Source organism: Strix aluco, chromosome 12 (genome assembly GCF_031877795.1).
Source record: "Strix aluco isolate bStrAlu1 chromosome 12, bStrAlu1.hap1, whole genome shotgun sequence".
In the NCBI taxonomy this organism is placed as follows: Eukaryota; Metazoa; Chordata; class Aves; order Strigiformes; family Strigidae; genus Strix; species Strix aluco.
This window is the reverse complement of record NC_133942.1, coordinates 23,122,126-23,146,003: the sequence shown is the minus strand read 5'-3', so window position 1 is coordinate 23,146,003 and position 23,878 is coordinate 23,122,126. Positions and strand designations below refer to the sequence as shown.

The window sequence follows — 23,878 nt, the reverse complement described above, 5'->3', positions numbered from 1 at the left end:
CCATAAACATTCTGATACCAATACTTCTTCCACTGCACGTCTTTCATTTCCGCTAACCCAATTTAACCTCTCATCTTCCTTTCAGTCAGCAGCTGTACAAAGCATTTTTTTTGTACTGACATCAGCAAGTGACTGAGCTGCTAGTGCTAGATTTAAAATGCCTTCTAAAAACACAACTTTTTGTATTGAATTTGGAACTGAGTTTGATACAACTTGTACTGTTAGTTTAATATAGTATCACCTTTCATGGAGCCATATCTTGTTGGGTTCCTGCTGGGACCCGAGAGCTGAAATAGCACAAGGTTTAATGCATGGCACTTCATTTTGCCCAGTCTGGCTCAGGCCAAGAGAAGCATTTCAAATTATTTAGATAACCACACAGATTAAATACCCAGCAAGATAGCTTGCTAAGTCATTCATCATTTGCCATTCCTGGACTGTGCTTGTGTCTAGCAATGTTTTTACTAGAAGAGCCGTTCAGATGAATGGAATGCACATCTCCGCTGGGCTTCCCCTGCCTTAGCAGCAGTCTAAACTTCTCAACCTGCCTTCAGCGCTCTCTTCCTGAGATGTGTGAAAACTATTTGGCTAGATCCCCTCCGCTATCTTCTTCTCCCCTATCTTCTCCCCTCACCTGCTTCTCTTGCCTTTTCTTTGTGAGCCCCTGTAAGTCTACCCAATTCTGGTGTACTAAAACATTACCCTCTCCTTATTTCAATCCCTCAGAAAGCTCACAAAGTGTCCTCTTATTACTCCTTTACTCTTCACCTCAAGAATCAAGTAACTGAAATAATTCACAGTGTGGTGCAATTCAATTCCAGACATAGTATCGCCATCATTAAATTATATCTTATCTTTAAGGTTATTGGAGCCTAAGTAATCTAACATTGACTCCCCTTTCACAGCTATGTATCACTTACCTCTTTTTTTAACTGCCCATTTCTATGGTAGATCTTTTTGCCTTTAAAGCCTGCAGCCTGAAAGTAATTTTTAACCCTGTGGTTTCTTTTGAAGCCTGTATTAATCCTACTGTAAAGCTGTCATACTACCATTTTACGAATCTCTCCAAGTTACCACCCATACTGTCCCACCGGGACATGGAGATTCTCATAAAGGCTTTCATCATATCCCAGCAGGACAATTATAATTCATTGCTCACTGGTTTTACTATTACCTCTTATAAACATTTCAAGCTCAAGTAGTATTCTGTCACTGTACTCTTCAACTGAACTAAGACGTCTTATTCCAGCACAGAGGCTAGTCCAATGGCCCTTGAAGAAGCAGTTCAAGGTGTCTCACTTTAAGATCCATCCTAATTACACTTTGAAGAAAGTGCACAGCATGCTCTTTCCGCTGTTTACTGCTTCATTTCTTGCTGTAGTTCTCAGAAACTTAAGCAGACATAGGAGCTTTTGAGATCCTAAAATCTCCCATCACTGAGGGACCCAGCTTCCTCCTAAATCAGGTGAAATTAGCAGTCAAGTACCTAATGGGTCTCCCCATCTTTCTGTTTTAAGTGACAAGCAGGTAAGTGCAGCCAGTATCAAGTGCAAATAGGAAAATTTCTCTGACAGTGCGTCTGTAGTTACTAGTGTTACTAGGAGTTAAAACCATTCCCTATCTGACACCCCATGAACCACTGCAATTTTGTCAGCTTATTTTGTATTTTTAAACTAACTGTTCAATTTTTAGAATTTTATTAGGCAATTACACTAGAAATTACCAGCATAACATGTGCTTTCATTTCACAGCACTCAATCAATCACTACCACAGAACAAACACCCTCTGGACAGTAGAAGAAACAAATTAGCAAAAACACAAAACATCCAGAATTATGAATGCTTTGACAGCGTTAGCAATGGATCTTCCTTATATGACTAGCAGGTCTGAATGATACAGTTGGAGGTGTTACAAATCACAGACTAACATATATTTTAACACATTTTCCAGAAGATGTGTGAACGCAGTCCAGGGCAACCTGCTCTAGCTGATCCTGGTTGAGCAGGGGAGTTGGACTAGATGATCTCAAGATGTCCCTTCCACCCTAAGCAATTCTGTAAGATGAAATGCTGATAGAAATTATCCTCTCTCCCCTGTAATTCTTATGGCTCAATTTTTAAAAATACGTAAATGCATTCTTTCATAGGCAAGAGTCACTCCACTAAATAGTAGATGCGCATTTTAGCGTGCTGTCTGGTTTTGCTGGAGATAAACTGATTTTCCCAGCCTTACTGAAAACTCATCTATCAATAGATTCAATAGAGCCATTGCCAGCAGTAGGATCAATGTAAAAGGACTTATGGCAAAAGCTGATGGCTTAATCTTGAGACCAAAGAGCACTAAGAGACTCCTGCGTATACAGAAACAAGAAAAAAAATGGTAAGTCTAATAAAATACCACTGAATTTATTATCACTGCTGCGATGCCAGCAAGGACCCTTCTCCTGCTTCAGTACAGTGGAGTAGGGGATTCATCCCATGTTGTGTGTAGTGGTGCAGGGTGAAAGCATCAGCCACCAGCCACCACTTCCCCACAGAGGCAAGAACTGTGAGCATGCAGGTTTCTGCTAAGCTCCTGTTTCCCTATGACTGCCAGCACCTCTGTGTTGGAAGAAAAACCATCAGAGGGTCACTGCAGACCATTCATCCCAAGGAGTAAGGAGGAAATGGGGACAGTACTGAAATTCCTGGAGATCACCGAGTAAACTTTGCAAAAAACATAAATGATGAGGATAGAGCCATTATAAAACATGACCAAAATCATGTAGTAAGCCAGACTTACTTGAGTTAAACGCTTTTTAAAAACAGAGTCACATACTACGTTAAACGTTCAGGACCAAGGAAAACAGTACAGAGGCCACCCCTTCAGAATGGGACCTGTAATCTAAATTACACCACCACGAAAAGAAATTAAGACTATGGCACAGCAGACTGCAGTTACATTAACCTACCTGTGCTAGTTTGGCCTGGGTTAATGTCTGCAATAGACACATAGTAAATGTATAAGGTCACAATCAAACATCAGGTGCTTACAAGGCTTCATATTTCTTTTCTTAAAATATAAAACCATATGTGTATATAAGAGTGTACATACACACATGCACTTTTAATAACTTTCACACTTTTTTAAAATTACTTATCCCCAGCCTTTGCATTTTCCTACAAAGAGAAATATTGAATATTGGTTTCTTTACATGATGAAATTCTATTTTTTTGAAAATTAGTTTCTTCTGGATAAGGAGTGCAAAGCTAGGCTCTGCTTTACAGCAGAGCAGAATTTGGAGAGTGATATTTCTCTTAGGGCTCCTTTCTTTTCAGACCTTATTTAGGCCTCTCTTCTTTTCCTACAGCGTTTCTCTAGAGTGCCAAACCTTACAAGCTGTCACCAAAAAGAAAATATAAAAACCACTCAGTCATTATTCGTGAACTTCTCAAGGGCAACTGGAAGTGTGAATGTGATTGTCCTTATAGCTGCTCTCAGGTAACTGTTTCCTACAACTTTTTGCAACTTTTATGGTGAGATAGGATATGAAATATCTTTCTAAATGTAACAATTTACTTTAGAAAAGTTTTGATTTTTACAGAGGTTTCATCAACTCTGTTACAAATATGTTGCAATGAAACGTACAGGTGACAAAACAGTTGCATTGACCATTTTGAGCACCTCTGTTTAAGATGCATTTTCATTAGCGTTTTGCAGCTGACCTACATAAAAGAATTGTTTTACTTGGAAATGCCCTTGTCAGTTTATCCTTGCATTAGGTATAATCTATTTAAAAGAGGTTCTCTTCTCTTTTTTTGAGCTGACCATCATGAAAGTTTTCGATCACTTAAACAAATGAAAAAAAAAATCCGTAACACGAACTTGACTGAGGCATCATACACACTGGTATTTCAATTTTTCTGTCACAACTGTAACAAAAATTTTCAGCTTACCAGCTCAATAAGAAAAAAAGGTATGAATGGAAAACATTCATATAAAACTTCAGGGTGATTCACAAGGAAGACATTTATTTTCACTGTAAAAAATGAAAGGACTTCAGGTAGCTGTGCTTTCTTATGTCAAAATACATTGCAGCCCAGAGAAGAAGGAATAATTTTCTCCATAAATGGCTAAGTAGGCATTGTTAGATAAGTTCGCAGCTCAATATACTCATTCCCTGTATCATGTTCAACTCCAGGAGTCACCATTTCAAAAGCACCTTTTCTACGGAGAGCTCCATGAGGAATTAGTTGTGCTCAGATATTTTATGTTCTACAAGTTTTGTAGTGACCCAGGAATTGGGAGATGGCTGAAATTAGAAAAATGGGCACGTTACAATGGTACTAAGAGAGCAAGAACAGCTTGAAGACACTCATTCTGAAAGCCTCAAATGCAACGCCGTGCTGCAATGACAGCCAAAATCAGTAAAAGTTGACTCAATCTTTCCACACACAAAAAAATCTGACTCTCGTGATACAACACATCAGACAGATTCTCCCCAGTTCTCCCTGGAGCTCTACAGAGCACAGACCTGGCAGTGCAGGCCATTCAGGGAGGTTATATCTTTCAACTGCCTGCACTGTGTGTATAAAAGTTGTATCTGTATTAACGTAACATCCCATAACCAAACAAACATAGACATCTCTTTGTGTACGTAACTTCAACAAAACCTCTTGATAAAAGCACAGGCCTCCACTCTTCATTACCTAAGACACTACAAGGCAGATTGCAAGTACCACGCGCAAGCAAAGTCACCACAAGGTTCAGCCCATCCGCAGTGAAACGGAACTGAATTCCTTGCATAGCAAACAATGTCACAGGCTGCCAGCACACCTGGAGGTAGGTGTCAGGTTCAACATCAAAGCTGTCTACACTACCAGAAGAAAGACCTCAGTGATTCTCACGTGAGTCCCTTCAGTGTCCTACATGCAAGAATCAAATCTTACAGATTAGAACAACGCAGCTATTTCATTTGTGCTGTAATTATACCAAAATATGGGCTCCTCAACTTGTGATTAAATCTGTGCATCTCCACTGCTACAACTAAAATCAAACTGAAACAAAGCAAAGTCCAAATAATACCTTACTGCACATCTAAAGGTCAGTGCCCTTAGCAGCCAATCAAGAAGGCATGGAAATACAGAAAGGGCTGCCAAATAGTTGAATGAAAACGTTGGATTTGGGTTTGTTTGACTGAAATCAAAATTAAATTTGGAACAAAATGTAAATGTTCAGCTTCATGTACAAAAGTTGGAGCCCTCACATCTCACGAGAGACCTAAGTCCATATGTAACGAATCATTTATGGATCTTGATTAAGCTTTAAGCATATATCTGAAGAAACATTTTAAAACCTGCTATGTGATATTTTGAGATGCACAAACCATAGAGCAAGCAACATAGGACCGGTTAGACTGTGTATTTGCAAGCAGCAGAACAATGGATAAAAGCCTTCACACACACAAGATCCTAAAAATGCTTTTTGGCATCACAGACTGATTTTAGTACTGAACTCTGATCCGGAGATCTATTGATTATATTGCTAAATATTATAAACCATCTTAAATCACAGTTATTCTGCAGAGGCTAACTTCTCCACCATTAAGCTGCAGCTTCAATTTTAAAAATTAAAAAACTCCTCATGCATTTATCTCAACTTCTTTTATAGAAAAGACAATCCAGGACACTGATATGAATTTTTGTTTTAAAACTCAAAGACATCAAGGGTAACGACATGTATTAAAATTATTTTAAAGACAGTAAAATGTCACTCTGTGACTGAATATATTTATCTTCACCCTGAAGTAATTTTTCAGGGAGAAAATGGTGTGCAAGAATCCTTATTCCAGGCCTTCAAACTTAGCCATCCTTTAGTTTGCTGCTATAATACTGTACATACATTCATGTTACAGGGCTGCAGAAACTACATGTCTATGTCAACAGATGTGTTTCTTGGAAGACAGCTACAGAAATCAAGTTTATTCAAATGTTTGCCAGCTACCATATGCTGCAATACTACTTTAAATGCAACATAAGGCTTTGGGAACATACTTTTACTGCTATCTACACTTTGTTATTTACTTTCCATTTAGACTAAATACCAGAGACGGGGCACACTAAGGGGTGCAGTGTCCTCTTTGTGAAAACATTCTACCCGTTGTAATATTTAGAAAGAAAAAAATATACACAGCACTACACTACTCTCAACCACTTCAGCAGCTGCACTTTCATAGAGAGGCTCTGGGAAAGATATTTTTACATATGGCATTAATTCTGGGAACTTTTAATAATGGCCAAATATAATTAAAAATTATGCAAAAATTCCTGCCATGAAGAGAGCAGTACAGAAACTACTCTGTTTGAAGAAAAAGCAATCATTTGCTCATATTCTGAGTCCAGAAAAAAACAAAACACACGTGGTACGTTTTTAATATTTGAACTACATTAGGCCCAATTCTGCTCCTATGTGAAGCGAGTGGCAAAACTCCAAAATGCAGCAGGATTGAGCCCCTGATGTTGTCACAAGCATTCAAATAAACAAACAGGGCTGTAACACATTCTAAGCTTCCACTGTGTTCCTCTAAATGGATCCAGACAGAAAGAGAAAAGCACATTTCATTGCATTTTTGCAATAGAAGGATAACAACAATGTACAATTTTATATTATACAGAATTCACTCACTTAAAAGTATAATCATACAAATGTCCAAACAGAAATAGATTCAAAGAGTCAAGAAAGCTTTTATGCACAAGTTTGGAGGACAGAATTCTACCAAATCTGATAGGGATGTCTGAACTCTCAGAGCTTCTAACATCATTCTTTCCTCTGGAGTTTCATAAAGTGCATGACAGGGGGATGTTTTCACATGACCCAAACGTGGGCATCTCACATAGCCAGCTAAATCCCCTAGGCTCTTTTATGGACAATAAAAAGAGCTGTCGATGTTCTGAATCATCCTCGGGGGAACATAAGCTAAATCTCTGCTCTCAATCTCTTCAATGACAATAAAAGGAACTGCAGAATCTGTAACTCACTCAAGTTATTCAGCATTAAAAGTCAAATGGCATAAAGATGGCATCCAGTTTTTAACCAGTAGAAGAAATTTTGTTTTGCTTGCATCTTCATTTTCTGTTACCTGTGATTTCTTTCCATTAGCAACATGATTCAACGATACACTAAAAGCTGAGTGCACCTCTCAGATCTTAACTGACTCTGAAAGCTTGGGCCAAAATCCAGCAAGGCTCTTAAGCACTTGCGTAATTTTAGGCATATTGACATCTCAGGTTTGAATTTAAATGCATGTCAAAGCCCATCACTGGACTGCAGCCAGAGAACTCAGCACCTTCCAGAAGGAATCCTTGAAGTTCAAATTTTAACTGAGCCAATATCCATGAAATATTTTCCTTTCTGGACTATGTATTTTAAATGTGTCTTAAATTGCTGTAGGAAGCATTTCCAACTCCACTACACTTTCGCTATTTAGCTTATGTCAAGTTCACCTTTTTGACGAACATTATCCCACAGAAAAGCCAGGTCTGTTGTACTTATGATACACCTGCATATACTTGACAGTATGCCCAGGAGGCTTCCCCTGTTCTGGAAAGGTGCCAAACCCCACACACAACAGCTTAGGAGCTAATGATACATCTGCATCAATTCTGACGATGCTACGGTTATCAATCCAGCTCTGACAAAGCACACCTCACCAGTGATACAGTGACATGGTACACATTCCCAGAACATGAAGAGGGACTCCACTGATAATAATTAATCTAAAAATTCCTTTTGCTCATGTTTATATGGGTTTAAACCATCATTAACACTTCTAAGACACACAAAAAGCAATTTGTGTGCCAGAACTGTCCAAGGTCAGCTGCTACCCTCTCAAAGAATGACTAAATAAATACACAAATGTACTCATGCCACAGATTTGATGGAGCTTGCTGCACTGAAAGCAGCAGGTCTTTCATCAGATATAGCCCTTTCATTGTGCATGTATTTGAAGCTATTGACCTACACAGAAGTCTTGCAGATCTTCATTAACAATCATATGGTCAGCATTTACTGAGGTAATACCAATCAGGCTAATTTCTATTACAAATATGGAACAAATGTATGGAAAAACGACTTAAAACAGTAGACACAATCACAGAATCACAGAATGGTTTGGGTTGGAAAGGACCTTACAGATCATCTAGTTGCAAGCCCACTGCCATGGGCAGGGACACCTTCCACTAGACCAGGTTGCTCAAAGCCCCGTCCAACCTGGCCTGGACACTCCCAGGGAGGGGGCAGCCACAGCTTCTCTGGGCAACCTGTGCCAGTGTCTCGCCACCCTCACAGGAAAGAATTTCTTCCTTATGTCTAATCTAAATCTACCCTCATTTAGTTTAAAACTGTTACCCCACATCATATCCCTACACCCCCTGATAAAGAGTCCCTCCCCATCTTTCCTGTAGCCCCCTTTAAGTACTGGAAGGCCACTAGAAGGTCTCCCTGGAGCCTTCTCTTCTCCAGGCTGAACAACCCCAACTCTCTCAGCCTGTCTTCACAGGGGAGGTTCTCTAGCCCCCGATCATCTTTGTGGCCTCCTCTGGACCTGCTCAAGCAGGTCCATGTCCTTCTTATGTTGGGGGTCCCAGAGCTGGACAGAGCACTGCAGGGGTGGGGGGGGCTCACAAGGGCAGAGTAGAGGGGGAGAATCCCCTCCCTCGACCTGCTGGCCACACTTCTCTTGATGCAGCCCAGGATACCAGGGCTGTGAGTGCACATTGCTGGCTCACAGTCAGTTTTCCATCCACTAATACTCCCAAGTCCTTCTCCTCAGGGCTGCTCTCAATCCACTCATCACCCAGCCTGTATTTGTGCTTGGGATTGCCCTGACCCATGGGCAGGACCTTGCACTTGGCCTTGTTGAACTTCATAAGGATTGCACAGACCCACCTCTCCAGCCTGTCCAGGTCCCTCTGGATGGCCCATCCCTTCCCTCCAGCGTGTCGACCCCACCACACAGCTTGGTGTCGTTGGCAAACTTGCTGAGGGTGCACTCGATCCCACTGTCCGTGTCGCTAACAAAGATGTTAAACAGCACCAGTCCTAACACCGACCCCTGAGGACGCCACTCGTCACCGCTCTCCACTCAGACATCGAGCCATTGACCACAACTCTTTGAGCGCGACCATCCAGCCAATTCCTTCTCCACTGAGTGGTCCATCCATCAAATCCATGTCTCTCCAGTTTAGAGACAAGGATGTTGTGTGGGACAGTGTCAACTACACAACTAGCCTCTGGATTTAAGAAACTGGCTTTAACTTTCCTACAACCACCTGCAATATTTTAATTGTTTTCCCATATCAGTTTATTGGAATAACCCCCATGAATTTGGTTGCCTCAACACTGTTTTATTCCAGACAGTTCTAAGCTACGACATATGCAGCATAGGCTGGAATATTCTTTGGTGTGTGACATACATGCCACATGTCTATGACTGTTACTATTAGTTGATGCTTGTAGAGAAAAGCACTGCGTGATATGCAGCAGTAAATTACTTACATCACTGTTAGCTTGTGGCATGGCACAACCTAGAAGTCAAACCACAGCCAAACAGATGGAGAATGTGCATGCCACAAACTGTATCACTTCACATTACATTTATATCCAGAAATGGTGTTTTCAAAACAATCTGCCTCCCCCAGAAATGAAATAGTTTAAGAGACCATTTCTCTTGAGTGATTTCCTTTTTCCCCCTGCTTCCACGCATAGAGATGCTTCGGTTTTGTTTTGTTTCGCCCCCTGGCCATCCTCCCCCCCTTTTTTCTTCTTTCTAGTAAAGACACAGTTTTACTCTACAAGGCATGAATCTTGTCAATTTACTGGATAACATCCATCCACATACGTATCAGAAGCCCACCAGGGAGTGTCACAAATCCACATAACCTTCCAAAGCTAGATTCAAAATATGGACCTCTTACTTAGCTGACAGATGTGTAAAATCATATGCAGCCAGACAACTCCCTGATGACCACACAGGTGCATGTGCTGAACAATGCAAGTTATTCTGACTAAGACCAACATTAGCTTATACTTGAAAAGTTATCTTCAGAAAAAGTTTTTCTGATGGCATAATGTGATTCTGGGACCAAAAACCACCACACCCTTCTTAGAGGAGGGGAACATATTAGCTCAGCTAGGTAGAGAGGCTGCAGGAAATCTCTGTGAAAGAAGCCAAATTTCAGAGGCTTTCTAGGAAGATATGACTATCATTTGGCCTCAATATTGCACAGTAAGCATTAGCCAGAAATACTACAGCTCATTAATGTCTATTTTCTCTCTTATTGATAAGTATAGAATGAAACACATGTTCTAAGTAAAAACTGCCTATGGACAAGGCATATAAACTACAGATTTCCACCCCAATTGTGCTCAGTAATATGCATGGGATTTCATGACAGCATCATTTGGCTCAAACGGCTCTGTGTCACCAGTTTCTCACTCCACCCGACACAAGGCAGGAGCCCTGAGGGACAGGACTGAAGCTGTTAGCAGGCTTCACCCTTGAAACTTGCCCTAATGAGGTGGAGTCAAACTGGTCCCAGATCAGGCAACATAAAAGCACCTCCTCACCGGACTGAAGACTCAAAACCTTCACGCATGGAGAACAAGCAGTCATTGCTTGAAATTCAAAGCCTTTGCAGTAAAATTCAGTACCTTCTTTACCTATAAAGCCTTTATTCTCTTCTAACTTAGGATTTTTAACCTAGTTTTCCATTTCTCTTAGTCTTCTCCAGCAGTGAGATCCCAAGACGCAGAACAGAGCTACTTTCCAATCTTCAGAAAAACTTCACCATCAGTTTGAACTACTTTTGCAATGTCTGAGTGGACAACTGGCAAGACTTCACACAGTCCCAACACAGTCCCTGCTGAAGGAGTGTAGGAAATACCTGCTTCATCCTACCATCTGCTCTAGCACAGAATGAAAAGCTTTGGTCCCCTAGATTTGTTGCTCGGCATCACCCACCTATGTTGTCCATATAAAAAAGACAACCATTACTCCAGGTACAGCACTGACAGTGGTAATCATCTGACACGCTGACAGAAATTTCATGTGCTAACCACATCCTCTACATGCAAGCCCAAAATCAGGTTATTAACGTCTATTCTGTCCCAGATTCATAGATATGTACCTATTGTATGAGTAGCATGTATGAATTGCCAACTAAACAGATCAATTGATAGCTCTAACAAATGAAAATGTTTTAGTTTTAATATTACAAAAGTCAACAGAAGGATTATACCTAGACATTGTTCACCGTATCTCTCTCAAAGGAACCATTAAGTTGGTTTAATAACCCTGAAAAAAAATCCATATACCAGATAAGACAGTTGGTATAGCTGTGTCTTCATCTGGAAACAGCTGTGATTATCACTATGGGTACGCAAATAAAAAGTTAAAATTGGTAACAATAAATCTGTACAAAATGAAAAGGAGAATTGAATCAACTCTGCCAAAACAAAACATGCCAAGTACAGAGGCAAGATGCTGCTTATCACTGATAAGCAAATGTATCAGAGATACAAAGAGCTTTTCTGATGACTTAGAAACTGAAGTTTAAGTAAAAACACTTATCAGTACTTCTTATTTGCCACCTCTTCCATTGGAGTGTTTTCATGGCAAAAGTAAACAAAAGGCCTTAATCAGTTGCATCTGTGTTTCATCCTGGTTTCTACCTTTATGAAGCTCACATACTGCTAAAAATGCTACTTAAAATTTATATCAGCCTCGAGACGATCAAAACCAAATCTAGTTAATTCAAGTGGAAATTAGAATAGGTAATGGCTCGACAACCCTACTGTTAGAGCAAATAAATGGGGATCTTTGCCCCAGGAAAAGAAAATGACACTTGGTAAACCTTCTGTGAACTGAAGAACTAAAATTAAAATCATACCAATCAACATTTGTGATATACAAAATCACAAAAGAAGATAAGATTGAATATTGGTTTTTAAATCAATGCTGAAGTTTACTTTCTCATTAAAAATGCCATTTAGGAAACTTGTTACCATTTAGTTCCATAACTAGCATCTCCACAATTTTCTTAGACAGGAGTTCTCCTTTCAGTAAAGTTTCCTTACGTTGCATTCTAAAAGAACGTTAATTCCATTTTACCTTATTCATAGACAGCAATAAAATATTACTATTTAAATATTTTATTTCATATTACTATTTAAGTATTTTTAAGTTACTATAAAACAAGTTGGAACACCAATTTTTTTTCCACTGTTTTAGGGCACATACCTCTTTCACACTGAGGTCCAGTAAAGCCATATGTGCAAGCACATCGGTTCGGAGCCACGCATCTCCCTCCATTTAGACATCCATTTTCACAGACAGCTGTATCGGAGGGAAGGCAAAAGTAATCTTTATTGACCTATTTCCAGAAAGACATGAAGGTATGTACTTGACCAGCTCAGGTAAACTGGTAAAAATGGTAAATGTAACAGGACAGGATACTTTATTTTCCAGAATCTACTTATGATCTTTTCTTATTTCCTGGCCTCATTAGTATCATGAATTCATTTTTTCAAGGGGGCATAATATAAACACAGTAACAACCACAGCTTTTCTGACCTCTCAGAGCCTTTCTCGTTGGGATGGCTAGACAATTCCATAACTTCAAAATAACATCTCTTTCAAAATTTCAACAAAGAAACATTGACATAGTAAGAGATTGCAGACAGAGGGTGCAGAAGAAAATTTCATCTCTAAATCCTCAAAATTTTTCCCTATTCAGAAGCAAATTTAAAAATGTATTAGTTTCTCTACCATAGTAGAAAAACAATACAGTATTAAAAGGCTGTTTGCTGATGTTAAATAATTAATGCTGTCAACTAGGATAGCTAAATGTAATCAACATTTAGACTAAATTAATCCAAGATATTCTTCCCCTGTATGATGCTGTCACTAGGTTCAGAACCCAGTTTTCCTCATAATAAACTCCAAAAGCAGTTGCTCTCAAAAATAATCAGAAAAAATAATTCACATGAAAAAGGGGCTTTTAAATACAATTTGATGCTCATTCAGTAATGTTATTCTTTGTTCCGTTTCACATTCACTTCAGTAGAAAGAAGGTTTCCATTTATCCTCTTTTATCCACTTGATAATTCACAGAGAAGGCAGAAATACAATTCTTAATCCTTTCACCATGTGATCCTCTTCCAGATTATTAGGGTAAATTCCTGGTCCCACTGAAGTTCATGTGAAGTGTGCCATTGATTTTGACAGAGCACAAAAGGTTTTCATTAAATGAGCTAAACACATTTTCTCTGTCAGACCCATAGTTCACTAGATAGCAACATGACAGCCTTGGTTAAAAGCAGTGTCTACATCCTTATTTGAGTTTCTTCACAGCATTTCAGCCAAGAAGAGCAAGAGACCACCAGAGTCACTTTGGGAGAGATTTCAAGCAGCGGATCCAGGATGCTGTTGGCTCAGGAGATCAAAAATATGTCGATCAACTCTAATAAGACAACATCAAAATGAGCAAAATTCCTAAAGCATACTAGCCAAGCCTGAAGCAAACCCCTGAAATTAAAAAAAGGTTTTGTATTGAAAGCTTGATTTTGTCTATAAGATGAAAACTGAATCCCACATAAATTCCAAATCTATGGCCTATTGCTCTAGTGAGTGGAAAGCCCTGGAGGTCAATGGGAATTATGGTAGTGTGAGAACTACAGGATCAAGTTATATCCAATTATTATGAATTCACATGATGTTTATTTTAATAGTCCTGATCAGAAAGAATTCACTCAGCATTCATTACGAAGTCATGTGTTTTCCTGTAAAATTCCACTGTACCTGATCAAAACCAAGCTCAACATCAGTTTAGAGCTAAAGTGTGCCCAATCAACACATCTATGTTAATAAAAGTGCACTTACGCTGTCCACAGTGTGTTCCTGTATATCCCTTCTGGCAGAGGCAATGGTCATCACTGCAGCTACCTCCATTCATGCACCGGATGTTACAGTGTTGTACTTGAAAGGAAAAAAGATTTTCCTCAGTTAAATCAAACCAGTCAGAAACACTTAACTGTCTGCTAAGGGATTTTTTTTTTTTTTAGGGATTGATTCTATGAACTAGAAACCAGTATTAGAAAACAAGGATGCATATTTTAGGACAGATACTTAAAATGGCAGCACAGAAAACAATATTGATTTACAGTTCCTAAGGAATATAGGACATGGTGCAAGAATTTGATACCACTCTTATTTGCCTGAAGTCAAAGATATCTCATGTGAGCATAAATCCACAGAATTGTCTCCTAGTTTGCAATGATGAGAAAAGGCCATCAATAAGGGAAAAGTACTAACCTTCTGGTAGATACCACCAAGAAGAAAGAGAGACTTAACATCTGATCAAAGGGGGAGGGAAGTATTAAATGGAAGCATACAAAGAAGCTCCTGAAGACAGCCCAGTTCTGCCAACACACGCAATACCAGAAGTTCATCTGCCCAGGTAGGACTTTTTGCATGAAACGGAAAAATAACAGAGCGATTTCTTTCTGTATGCCACCTGTGGGCTCACCCCATCTCCAGGTAAAGCTGCCTCCTGGCTGCTTTGCTTGGGGGCTGCAGAGCTCACAGCATTTCCTGAGAGCCAACCTTTCCCTGCAAGGAGCAGAGGCAGGGGACCAGCAGCATGCTCTCCTCAGCTGCAACCCCACCATTATAATGATTAACATGCAGCGTAAGTCCTATGCCAGTGAAGCATAAAAGTCTGTGATGCGTTTTTTTTTTTAATATATTTTTTAACTAGATGTTAGGAACATCTAGTATATCAGGCATAGGCACAGAGAAGCAGACAGGCCTCCCGACAAAGTGAAGTCCTCCTTACGGGTCCTGCTGTCGACACAGCTGTGAACTGGGGCCGGCACTCCAGTAAGCAGCCGGGAAACGGTTTCCCTCTTAACAGGAATCACATAAAAGGCCCCTCCCCAGTTAGGATTACGGTCAGATCAGCATTTCATTAGACTGTGATTGAGCACTGGATACCTACACCACACTGTCTGAAATGCTCAGGACTGTAAAATAGAAATTGCATGTCCCGCCAAAGCCTGTTGCTAACAGGTGCCATGCCAACCACTAAATTTTTCCTGTTGCACAAAGCCCTTAAGCATCATTTGGCTTTTTACAGTTCAGAAGTATGTGAATGGAATTTTAGTTTTATTTTCAAGTAGAAATAATAATTTTAACTGTATTGCCTTCTATAGCAATATGAATCCACAGAACACAAGTTAAACATGCAACTGGATGAAGGATTTAAAACAATCTAGCATTTAAAACACTGGTACTCTTAATTCTTTAATTATAAAAGTAAGAACTGTATCTTATGGGTTTAATAGTTATGATACATCTTTGTTCTACTTTGGATGTACTTCAGTACTTCAGGCAACAAAAATGTACTAACATTCCTCAACAAAAAAGTAAAATTGTCTGCAAATACAGAGTGAATATCTGGTGAAGATTTTTGGACAAGGTCCTAAGTAGGTCAGAAAAAGGTGTATAGTTACTTTAAAATGTGTAGTTCAACTTAGCTTTATACAATCTTAGAAAAACAGAGGGGATTACAAAAAGCATAGGAAATGATATCATCTGTCAAGCAGGGAAGGAACTTAAAAACCACAAACTGATTTCAATTAGAGCAAGCTATGCCAAGAGCTAATTTCCATTTCCACATGAAGACCAAAGCCATTTAAATATTTTGAACTACATTCGAGATAAAAAGGTTAACAGTAGCTTATTTGATGATTTTTATATTATTTGTTCAAGTAAAAGTAAAGTATATTTCCCCATTTTGGGATAAGGAGTGGTTTTACACATAACACACACACAGAAAGTTTCCATAATTTGTCTTACTGTTTCTTAAAGGAACTTTTCCAAGGTAAAATATTTCTTCCTCCTTTTTAAACTAAAATCATTATAGGAGACTGCTAGGACACCCAGTCATCTTTATTAAAATGAGCCATTCAAATCAGTGAGCTTTCTCCCTTATTACCATGCAAAAACATTCGTGACATAGTCAGTAAACTAATTATTTATTTTCTGCCCTCTTTTGAGGGAACGTTGAAAATAGTATTTCCAAAATCATACAGACTATTCTGAAATAGTACCCTTCCAAAACTTTATAGAAACACATGCGAAGGCTGTCTGGAGCTCAGATGATGATTTTAAGATTGCATTTTTGAAAAGTAGCATATTAATGCAGGTCCAGAGTCTCTTTTCTCAGCTACATCAACAATTCCATTAATGTCAGCAGAGATATTCCAGTAAGTAAAATAACCTGTTCCAAGGTATCACAGTGACAAAGACTCAAGGAAAAATCACAGGAATTACGATAAGGCTGATAAATCAATGCATATGGCTTTGCATTAACTTGGCATGCCCAAGGAAATGTTAATAACATTAATCAATCATTACTTTTAATCAATTACTGTTCTCTTTCGTGACTAATCTGTAAACAGTCTGCACTGGAAACTTCTGAAGTCAAAACAGGAATAGCTGCAGGAAGGTAGGTTTATAAACCTGCAAGAGCCCGCGAGACCAAATGCATCCACACACGCTTTGTGTGTGGGCAACATTTGTGTTGTTTATCAAAGCGAAACAACAAGCTGCATGCTTAAGCATAACAGTTCCTGACTTCTTAATAAATTCTCAGCAAAACTGAGTAAAGACTTCATCACACTGAGAGCACTATCATACCACAACCGCTCACGAAACGTTCAGGAGCTCACCAAGCAGGCGAAAGGTAACACACACGCCGTCTACTCTAAACTAAAAAACACGAGGTGTGAGGGTCTGAGATCCTCAGGTGGGAAAACCAGCGGAGACGCTTGCCCGGCACCTCAGGCCGAGGGCGCTCCGCAGGGCCGGCCGGCGGGCACCGGCAGGAGAGGCCGCCTCTCGGCTCTCTGTGCCACTGCCGAGGAAACACTCCCAACCCCGGCCATGCATGACGCAGGGCTTTGCCTGCCAGGAGCTGTAAACAAGGAATGACGGTCTCATCGCATCCCAGATGCTCAGCGTGCTTTCTCTGTCGAGTGACTGACTCAGGAGAGAGATGGCAGCTAGCGCTGGGATTGGGATGTGGGCCTGCAGCTCTGCACGGGGTGCTGAGAAAACCCGCAGCAGCCCTGAAAACTCTGGAAACATTTAAAATTCAAGACCTTTTACCACTTCTGACAGCAGCAGCATATAAGGGAAAGGGCTGAGCTCCAGGTTTTACTGCCGCTGAATGGACATCTCCCACACCACCCCGAGGAGCAGGATGCCGGGGTGCAGAGCCAAGGGCCCAGGCTCCAGCCTCTTCCCCCACAGCTTGCAGCCTCTGAGGAAGACCTCAGTCCTCGGCTGGTGCCTCTGAAGCTGCTAGCAGGGCGGGTGGAGCAGGCCCCATTTTGCACTCGGGCAGCATAACCAGCCTTGCCCGGAGGACACAGACACTTATCCTCGCCAGCTGCCACCCCCAGCCCCCACCACAGCTCTCACTGCCTCTGCCACGGCTCCCTTCCTTCAGAGACAGCCCCATCAGCAAATACCTTCCCTGTTTAGGCCAGCCCAAGCCATTCTGACTGAAACAGGTTGAAAGCAAAACCAGTGGCTGAGCTCAGAGACACACCTGACTCACAACCCTGGGGGCAGTGAGGGATGCCTGATGCTGAAGGAGAGACCCTTCTCCTCCTCATTCACCCCCCCTGCTCCCACAGGGGCAGAGCAGCAACTCCAACAACATGGCAGGATCGTAGGATATGTCTGCAGCACGAACAGGGGCATGGCTGCAGCACAAACAGACAAGGCCAAAGAAGCCATGGCCCAGGTGGTTTTGGAGGTAGCAGCAGAGCAGCCACCACAGAGCTGGTACAGCACAGGGTGTAGGACATCTCCCCACACATGCACCTGCAACATCAGAGCCAGCAGGGGGAATGCCTCCAGACGTGGCAGTCTTATCTCCAAGCCAGTAAGCATACCCAAAAATTCACTAATTACACAGAAATAACCACTACTCAGCCAGCAAGTTCACTGATGTCACGAAAATCCCTGCTGAAAAAAACCACTGGTTGATCTTTTCAACCATGAATCAGATTCCTAAAGCTGACTCGTAACCAGAAAAGTCCCAACAACTGACCTGCATAAGAATCAAACTTGAAGGCTTTGTTTTGCTTTCCAATCCACATACTTTCCAATCTGCATTAATTATTTGATTCTGACAGACAACCAGTCTGTAAGAGCCACCATGAATTCAGTTTCTGCCTGTGGCTGTACATGCTATAAAACCTGTGCTCACTACTGATTCCTTAAGTACTGAAGACACACATAGCTTAAAATATCCAAAAAACAACTCAGACACAGCTCATATATCAGAAGCCATACATATGAGAAATCACGGCATTTTCATTCATATTTGTTATCTGTATTTTGAATGTAACAAACTTTTATCATCTACTTTTGATTTTTTTTTTTACTATTTTAATAATGAGTTTTTTCTCATTTGTTAAAATGTGTCATTAAAATAAGGTTTCATGAATGCATAATCTGGCAAAATATTAACTGTTACCAAGGGGAGCTGACAGTAACCCTTTGATGTCAAACGATATCGTTTATGTTTATGTTTACTTTGTTTCCTAATAGCAGATCTAAGTCATTGTGGTCTATTGTGTAAATATGTATTCATGGATTTTGTCTACAGTGCCAACAGAGCAAATGAATTACAGAAAGTGTATGTTCTATAAGTCCTAATGAGGTGCTTGGTCATAAACATTATTACACAGAGTGCAGAGAGGCAGCGGAGTCTTTTCTCTACAACTCAAGACACTTCCGCTTTTAGAATTCTTTTGTTTTAATAAATAAAGATGTGACCACACACACAAAATATATCGTAAATTATTGCACTGATTAAACAAGATATAAACAATGTATTTTTAAAGCCAAGTCTAATTCTGAAGTGCTAATACTTATACCATATACAGAAAAGCAACATTTCAAAGTGAGCAAACCTATGTAGCAATGTAAGGAAAATAATGTCAGCACTGATTAAAGCTTATGATTAGTAGAATATTCATACCTAGGACAATTGTCAACAACCAAAATAGCTATGTCATATAGGCTTTAGAAGCTGCTTGATTAAAAACTGTAGTAAAATCCTTCTGCAACCATTTATCTGTGCAACTCCATGAAGGCTAAAACTACAGAGATCAATGGTAGAACATTTCAGAAAAAGAACCACAAGGAGAACTGTAACTTTACTCATAATCTATTTTTCTTTTAAGTCTTGACTCATAAAACACTTCAGTGTGACCTAAAAAAATGAGGTAATACTAAGGCCCACTCGTTCCTGCCTTTTACAAAGGTGCCAAAACATGTAACAGATGTAGGGATATATCTCTCCTTCTGTACCCCGAAGGGGACTTGGGAGGTGGTCATACTTTCCTTTACTGGCTTACAGGATTAAGGCATATGCACCTGGTAAAACAGTAGCTGCAAACGAAGGCAGGAACTCAACAACACACACATTTGTGCAGCATTTTGCACCCTTCCTCCTTTCAGTACTCTTTGGGAGCTCCATATCCTCCTCATGCTGGCCTCTCCCTAACAGACATCACAGGAGCCTGAGAAAGGGGTTGAACTACAAAGAACAATATTTACCATTTTAGTACATGCCATTCCATTACATTCCACAGTTGTTATTGTTTTTCCACTGTTATTGCATGAAAAGGATGCTAAAGCCACAAGCTAAAGTGGTCAGTTATGTGGGAAAACTCTTATCAACTAGGAAAGCCAAAAAATGGCAAGGTAAAAAATACAGGGGCAAAGCAGACCACACATTGAGTCTGAAAAGATACTCAGAATTTAAAGGATGACCATTTTGCATATTACAGACCTCAGCTGAGTGCATCCCCCACTGACTTCAGTTAATATGTTGTTCAGATGGTTATGGGCACTTGTGGGAACCAGTTTCCCCCAAAATTCTTCCCAGAAACTTCACATTTTATATAAAAATCAAAATCTTCTACATTCCAAGCACCATACTCAAATGAGACTACAGTGAACTTTACAGCTGGCATCTCAGGTATGAACTGAGATACCGTCCCAAGCAAAATCCTACTGCATATCAGATACTCTACCCATGATTAGCCATTGGGCTATCTGGTTCATTGAATGAATTCAATTTTACTTATTTTTTTCTGGATCTGGGGAACCTTCCTTGAAAGCCTGAAATCCAAACATTTCTAGGAAAAGTCATCTCTCTGAAAAGTTTCATTTCCAAAGCATCTTTTTTTTTTTCTGATGAGAAGCAGTTCCACTTAAAAACTTAGACCAGTTCTGTATGTCTAGCACCTACAGAAGTATCACCTGAATGAGGTCAGCAAGATTAGATTCAGAAGATACATACTCAGCCTGGCAGTGAAATGCTACAGTACTTGTAGGCCTACGTATGTAAAATACAGCAGTGTCTGGCTTAGTAGCCTCCAAAACGAGAGCAGAATTACAAAGCAAGTCTAATTCACCCAACTGTTAACAGTCATCTCTCTATCATTTCAATTTTTGTGTTGTATATGTGTGCATGTCTAGCACTGAATAGAGATACGGCATTTTCCAGAAAACAAGGAAGACTGGAATTAGTGTTACAAACTGGCAAATTAATATAGCTTCCAATAAAACTAATTTGGTTTCAATTTGGCAAAAAAGAGTGTCCCTAATAGCTAGTCTCTGAGTCATTCTTCAGTTTCATCATAGGAGGCTATGCTTTCTTTCCTCTGGTAAAAGTACGTCTGGTGACTCAGAGGTTATTTGTCTTAAATATTGACCACTGAACTATCTTACATACCTTAGTACCTTCACAGACGCAAAAGAGCAATATCAAAGACACAGAAGAAATACTTACTTGATTTTGAACCACAGGAGGGGGCTATCTGACCATTTGGGCATGTGCACATGTTTGGTCTAGAGCAAAATCCATCCCCACAGGAATGTCTGCAGATTGCTATAAAGAAAACATAAATGCCTTTAAAAAATATTTCAAAAACCCCAAACACATAAAAAACACCTGACAGAAAATATGCATTCAGTACCATAACATAAATACCTACAAATTCAGTAAATTGCATACAATGGATTCCAAAACAGTTCCTCCTGTTCCACCGCATCTCTGTAGGGGACAGCTAAAACACAGACCTTCACAATCTGTTATGAAAAGGTCTGGGAATATGCCACAGGCCGCAATAGATATAGGGAGATCTCCCTGGAAAAGTGAAACTGTGATCCATTTTACCAGACTACTCTTGGAGGAAGGATGGCACTGAGTCAGCGTTCCAATGCTCTCTTATTTCTGCACCAGAGACACAAGCGTAATAATTCCCATCTGACAGCATGTTGCCTCATTATCTCAGGATAGGGTCTTATCAGCCTCAGGAAAAGTGCCTTTAACAATTATTTCTGGTACACTGTACCATTATACATGAATATGCATACAGCACTGTGACGTATGTAGGTATATATTTATATCCCTACATATATATTTCAGGGATATGGTCCAAACAAGCAGAGAAAATGTACTTGCTGGCCCGATGCTGTTGCCTCCTTCCATTTACTTAAATAGATTAACATATTCCACAGCTACAGCTCCTGAGAGTCCACACACCCCTTGGATCCCTTTACCACAGTCTTAAACAGAACATGTGGATGAGATTAATCCTTTGTTAAATACTGGTATCACATCACTGTATTGTAGCCCACAAAACTTTGTATATTAGCTTAATATATTTAAAATGGTAAAAAAATGATGTACAGCCGCTATTGAAGCCATATAGAAACACACTTCAGTTCTGGTATACAATTAAGAATACCCTGACGTAGAAGGACAAAGATAAACCTCAGTCATAACACATAACTGGATTAACTTACGGACTATGCATTGGTTTCCACCAGGTAAAGTTTTCCATCCAGGGCAACAGTAAGCATTGTAACGTGATCCACACACATTTGGTCTGGAAAAAAAAAGGACGAATTCTTATTTTTACTCAGAAATATGTTTTAAAAGTAGAGGCATAAAAACGGAAAAAGTAAATCACTGCAATATACATTTAAATAATTAAATCTAAAAGTGTTGTATGTTTTTAGCAGAACTGTATGCCTTCAGTTGTTGGGTTTTTTAGGTAACATGCACTTTTACAAGCTGAAGATTACATTATAAACATGAAATCAAATCAGTAACATCTGAACAGGAATAGAAAGGGCAAACCTTGCCACCTATCACTTCGTATCTGGAAAAGTAGCATACGTGAGTTTTGAGCAAAACTCCCCTTTAAATACAAAATGAGGGATCACGCCCATCATCATTAGTGAACACAGAGGAATTCTAGTGCTCTTTGGTAATTTTTAAGCTTCATGTTGCTTTCTTTTCTTTACTCTAACACACTATTACTGTTCCCTGTTGGGTCCATGAGCAAAACTCTGTCTGTATGACTGAAACATGCCAACCATGACATCAGCCAAATGAATCAGCCAAAATATGTAAAAGCTTCATTAGCAAAAATTACTTACTATCATAAAAATCAAGGACGTGGGTGCATGTAGAGAGATAGGGTCCTGTGAAATTAATATGATCTTAAATGATGGATCCATGAGAATTTTTCTTTCCATCCCATTCCTCTCATCTGTATTTACCCTTTTAAATAACTGTATCACTAGAGTTTACAATGAAAGCTGACAGGACATTACACCATTCCTATTGTGATTTTACTGCTAAAAATAGAAAAGTTGAAATGGTTCTATGCCCCTCACAGATAATAAATCTTTTTTTTTAATATACCTTGTGCTATTTATTTAATGCATCTATCCATGCAAGTAAAGCTAGTAAGAATAGCTTCAAAAATGGAAAAATGTGCCTCCTTTTGTTGTATGTTTAATAAACTTATCAGAGGAAAGTTTTACAACCTCTATTAATACTGTGAGCAATTACTAAATAGATTAATGCAAGTAAAGCTAGCTGTAAACTAGTACTTCCTAGAAACTGATTTATTATAATACTGTATACAGATAAGAGACAGATTTAAAGTGTTTATTGTTTTAGGAAGGGTTTTCTGTTATTATTTTGTCCTTGGTCTTTCAGAAAGTTCTTCATCCCTAGTATTGCAATGTCTAAGTAAACAACAGTTACCTCATATGGTGAGGCAACTTAAGACAAACAGTCTTGATATATACAAACATTTATTTATGCACATTTTCTAACTAACGAGACTTTTATACTGTATTTATTTAGGGATCTGCATTGTTAATGCAATTTCAAGTATTCTGATTACACCGACCTTGGTGACACCTAGTCTTTTCATTAAGTGCTTGGCCAGAAACTACTTAGGTCAACGCAAATACTACCATTACCTTCCACTGCTTCTGGATAATTACAAAGCGGTAACCGAGGTGAATGTGAGCAACACAACTGGACTAGTTGCAGGGCCTTTTTCCCTTCCTGCAACTGGTGTTACAGACTCGAAGTCTTATTCATATAATTCCAATGTATTCAGTTTTAGTAATGTCAGCTACTTCCCTGCAGGGCTATAACCATGTAACTTTCCTAGAGTTCCCTGTTCATCAATGCCAAATGTTGCTCCACGATCATCTGCCAAGTAAGACTGGCAAGCAGACAAGTGAGATTGCTTTTCACCTTCCCCAGTCAGAAGAAATAATGGAACTTATTAAGAGAGACAGAATGGGTTTGTTGCTACCTGTTACAACCTACAGGCATAAACCACCCATTTCCAATCCAGGTTGGTAAGGATCTATAAACAGCTCACCATAAAGTGATGTTTAGGTACTCTGTCAAATCTCAGTCTCGGCAAGTACAC

The 23,878-nt window shown here is 39.7% G+C and overlaps 1 protein-coding gene across 1 annotated transcript in view; it reads right to left on the bottom strand.

Moving 5' to 3' along the window:
* Nucleotides 1–23,878, bottom strand: part of FBN1 (fibrillin 1) — a 160,841-nt gene that overhangs the window by 123,099 nt on the left and 13,864 nt on the right. The window contains exons 3-6 of the mRNA XM_074837024.1: nucleotides 21,939–22,021; nucleotides 20,920–21,018; nucleotides 13,920–14,015; nucleotides 12,279–12,374 (exon numbers count right to left, since the gene is read on the bottom strand). Coding sequence (XP_074693125.1) covers nucleotides 12,279–12,374; nucleotides 13,920–14,015; nucleotides 20,920–21,018; nucleotides 21,939–22,021 — 374 coding nt within the window. The remainder of the gene's footprint in view (nucleotides 1–12,278; nucleotides 12,375–13,919; nucleotides 14,016–20,919; nucleotides 21,019–21,938; nucleotides 22,022–23,878) is intronic.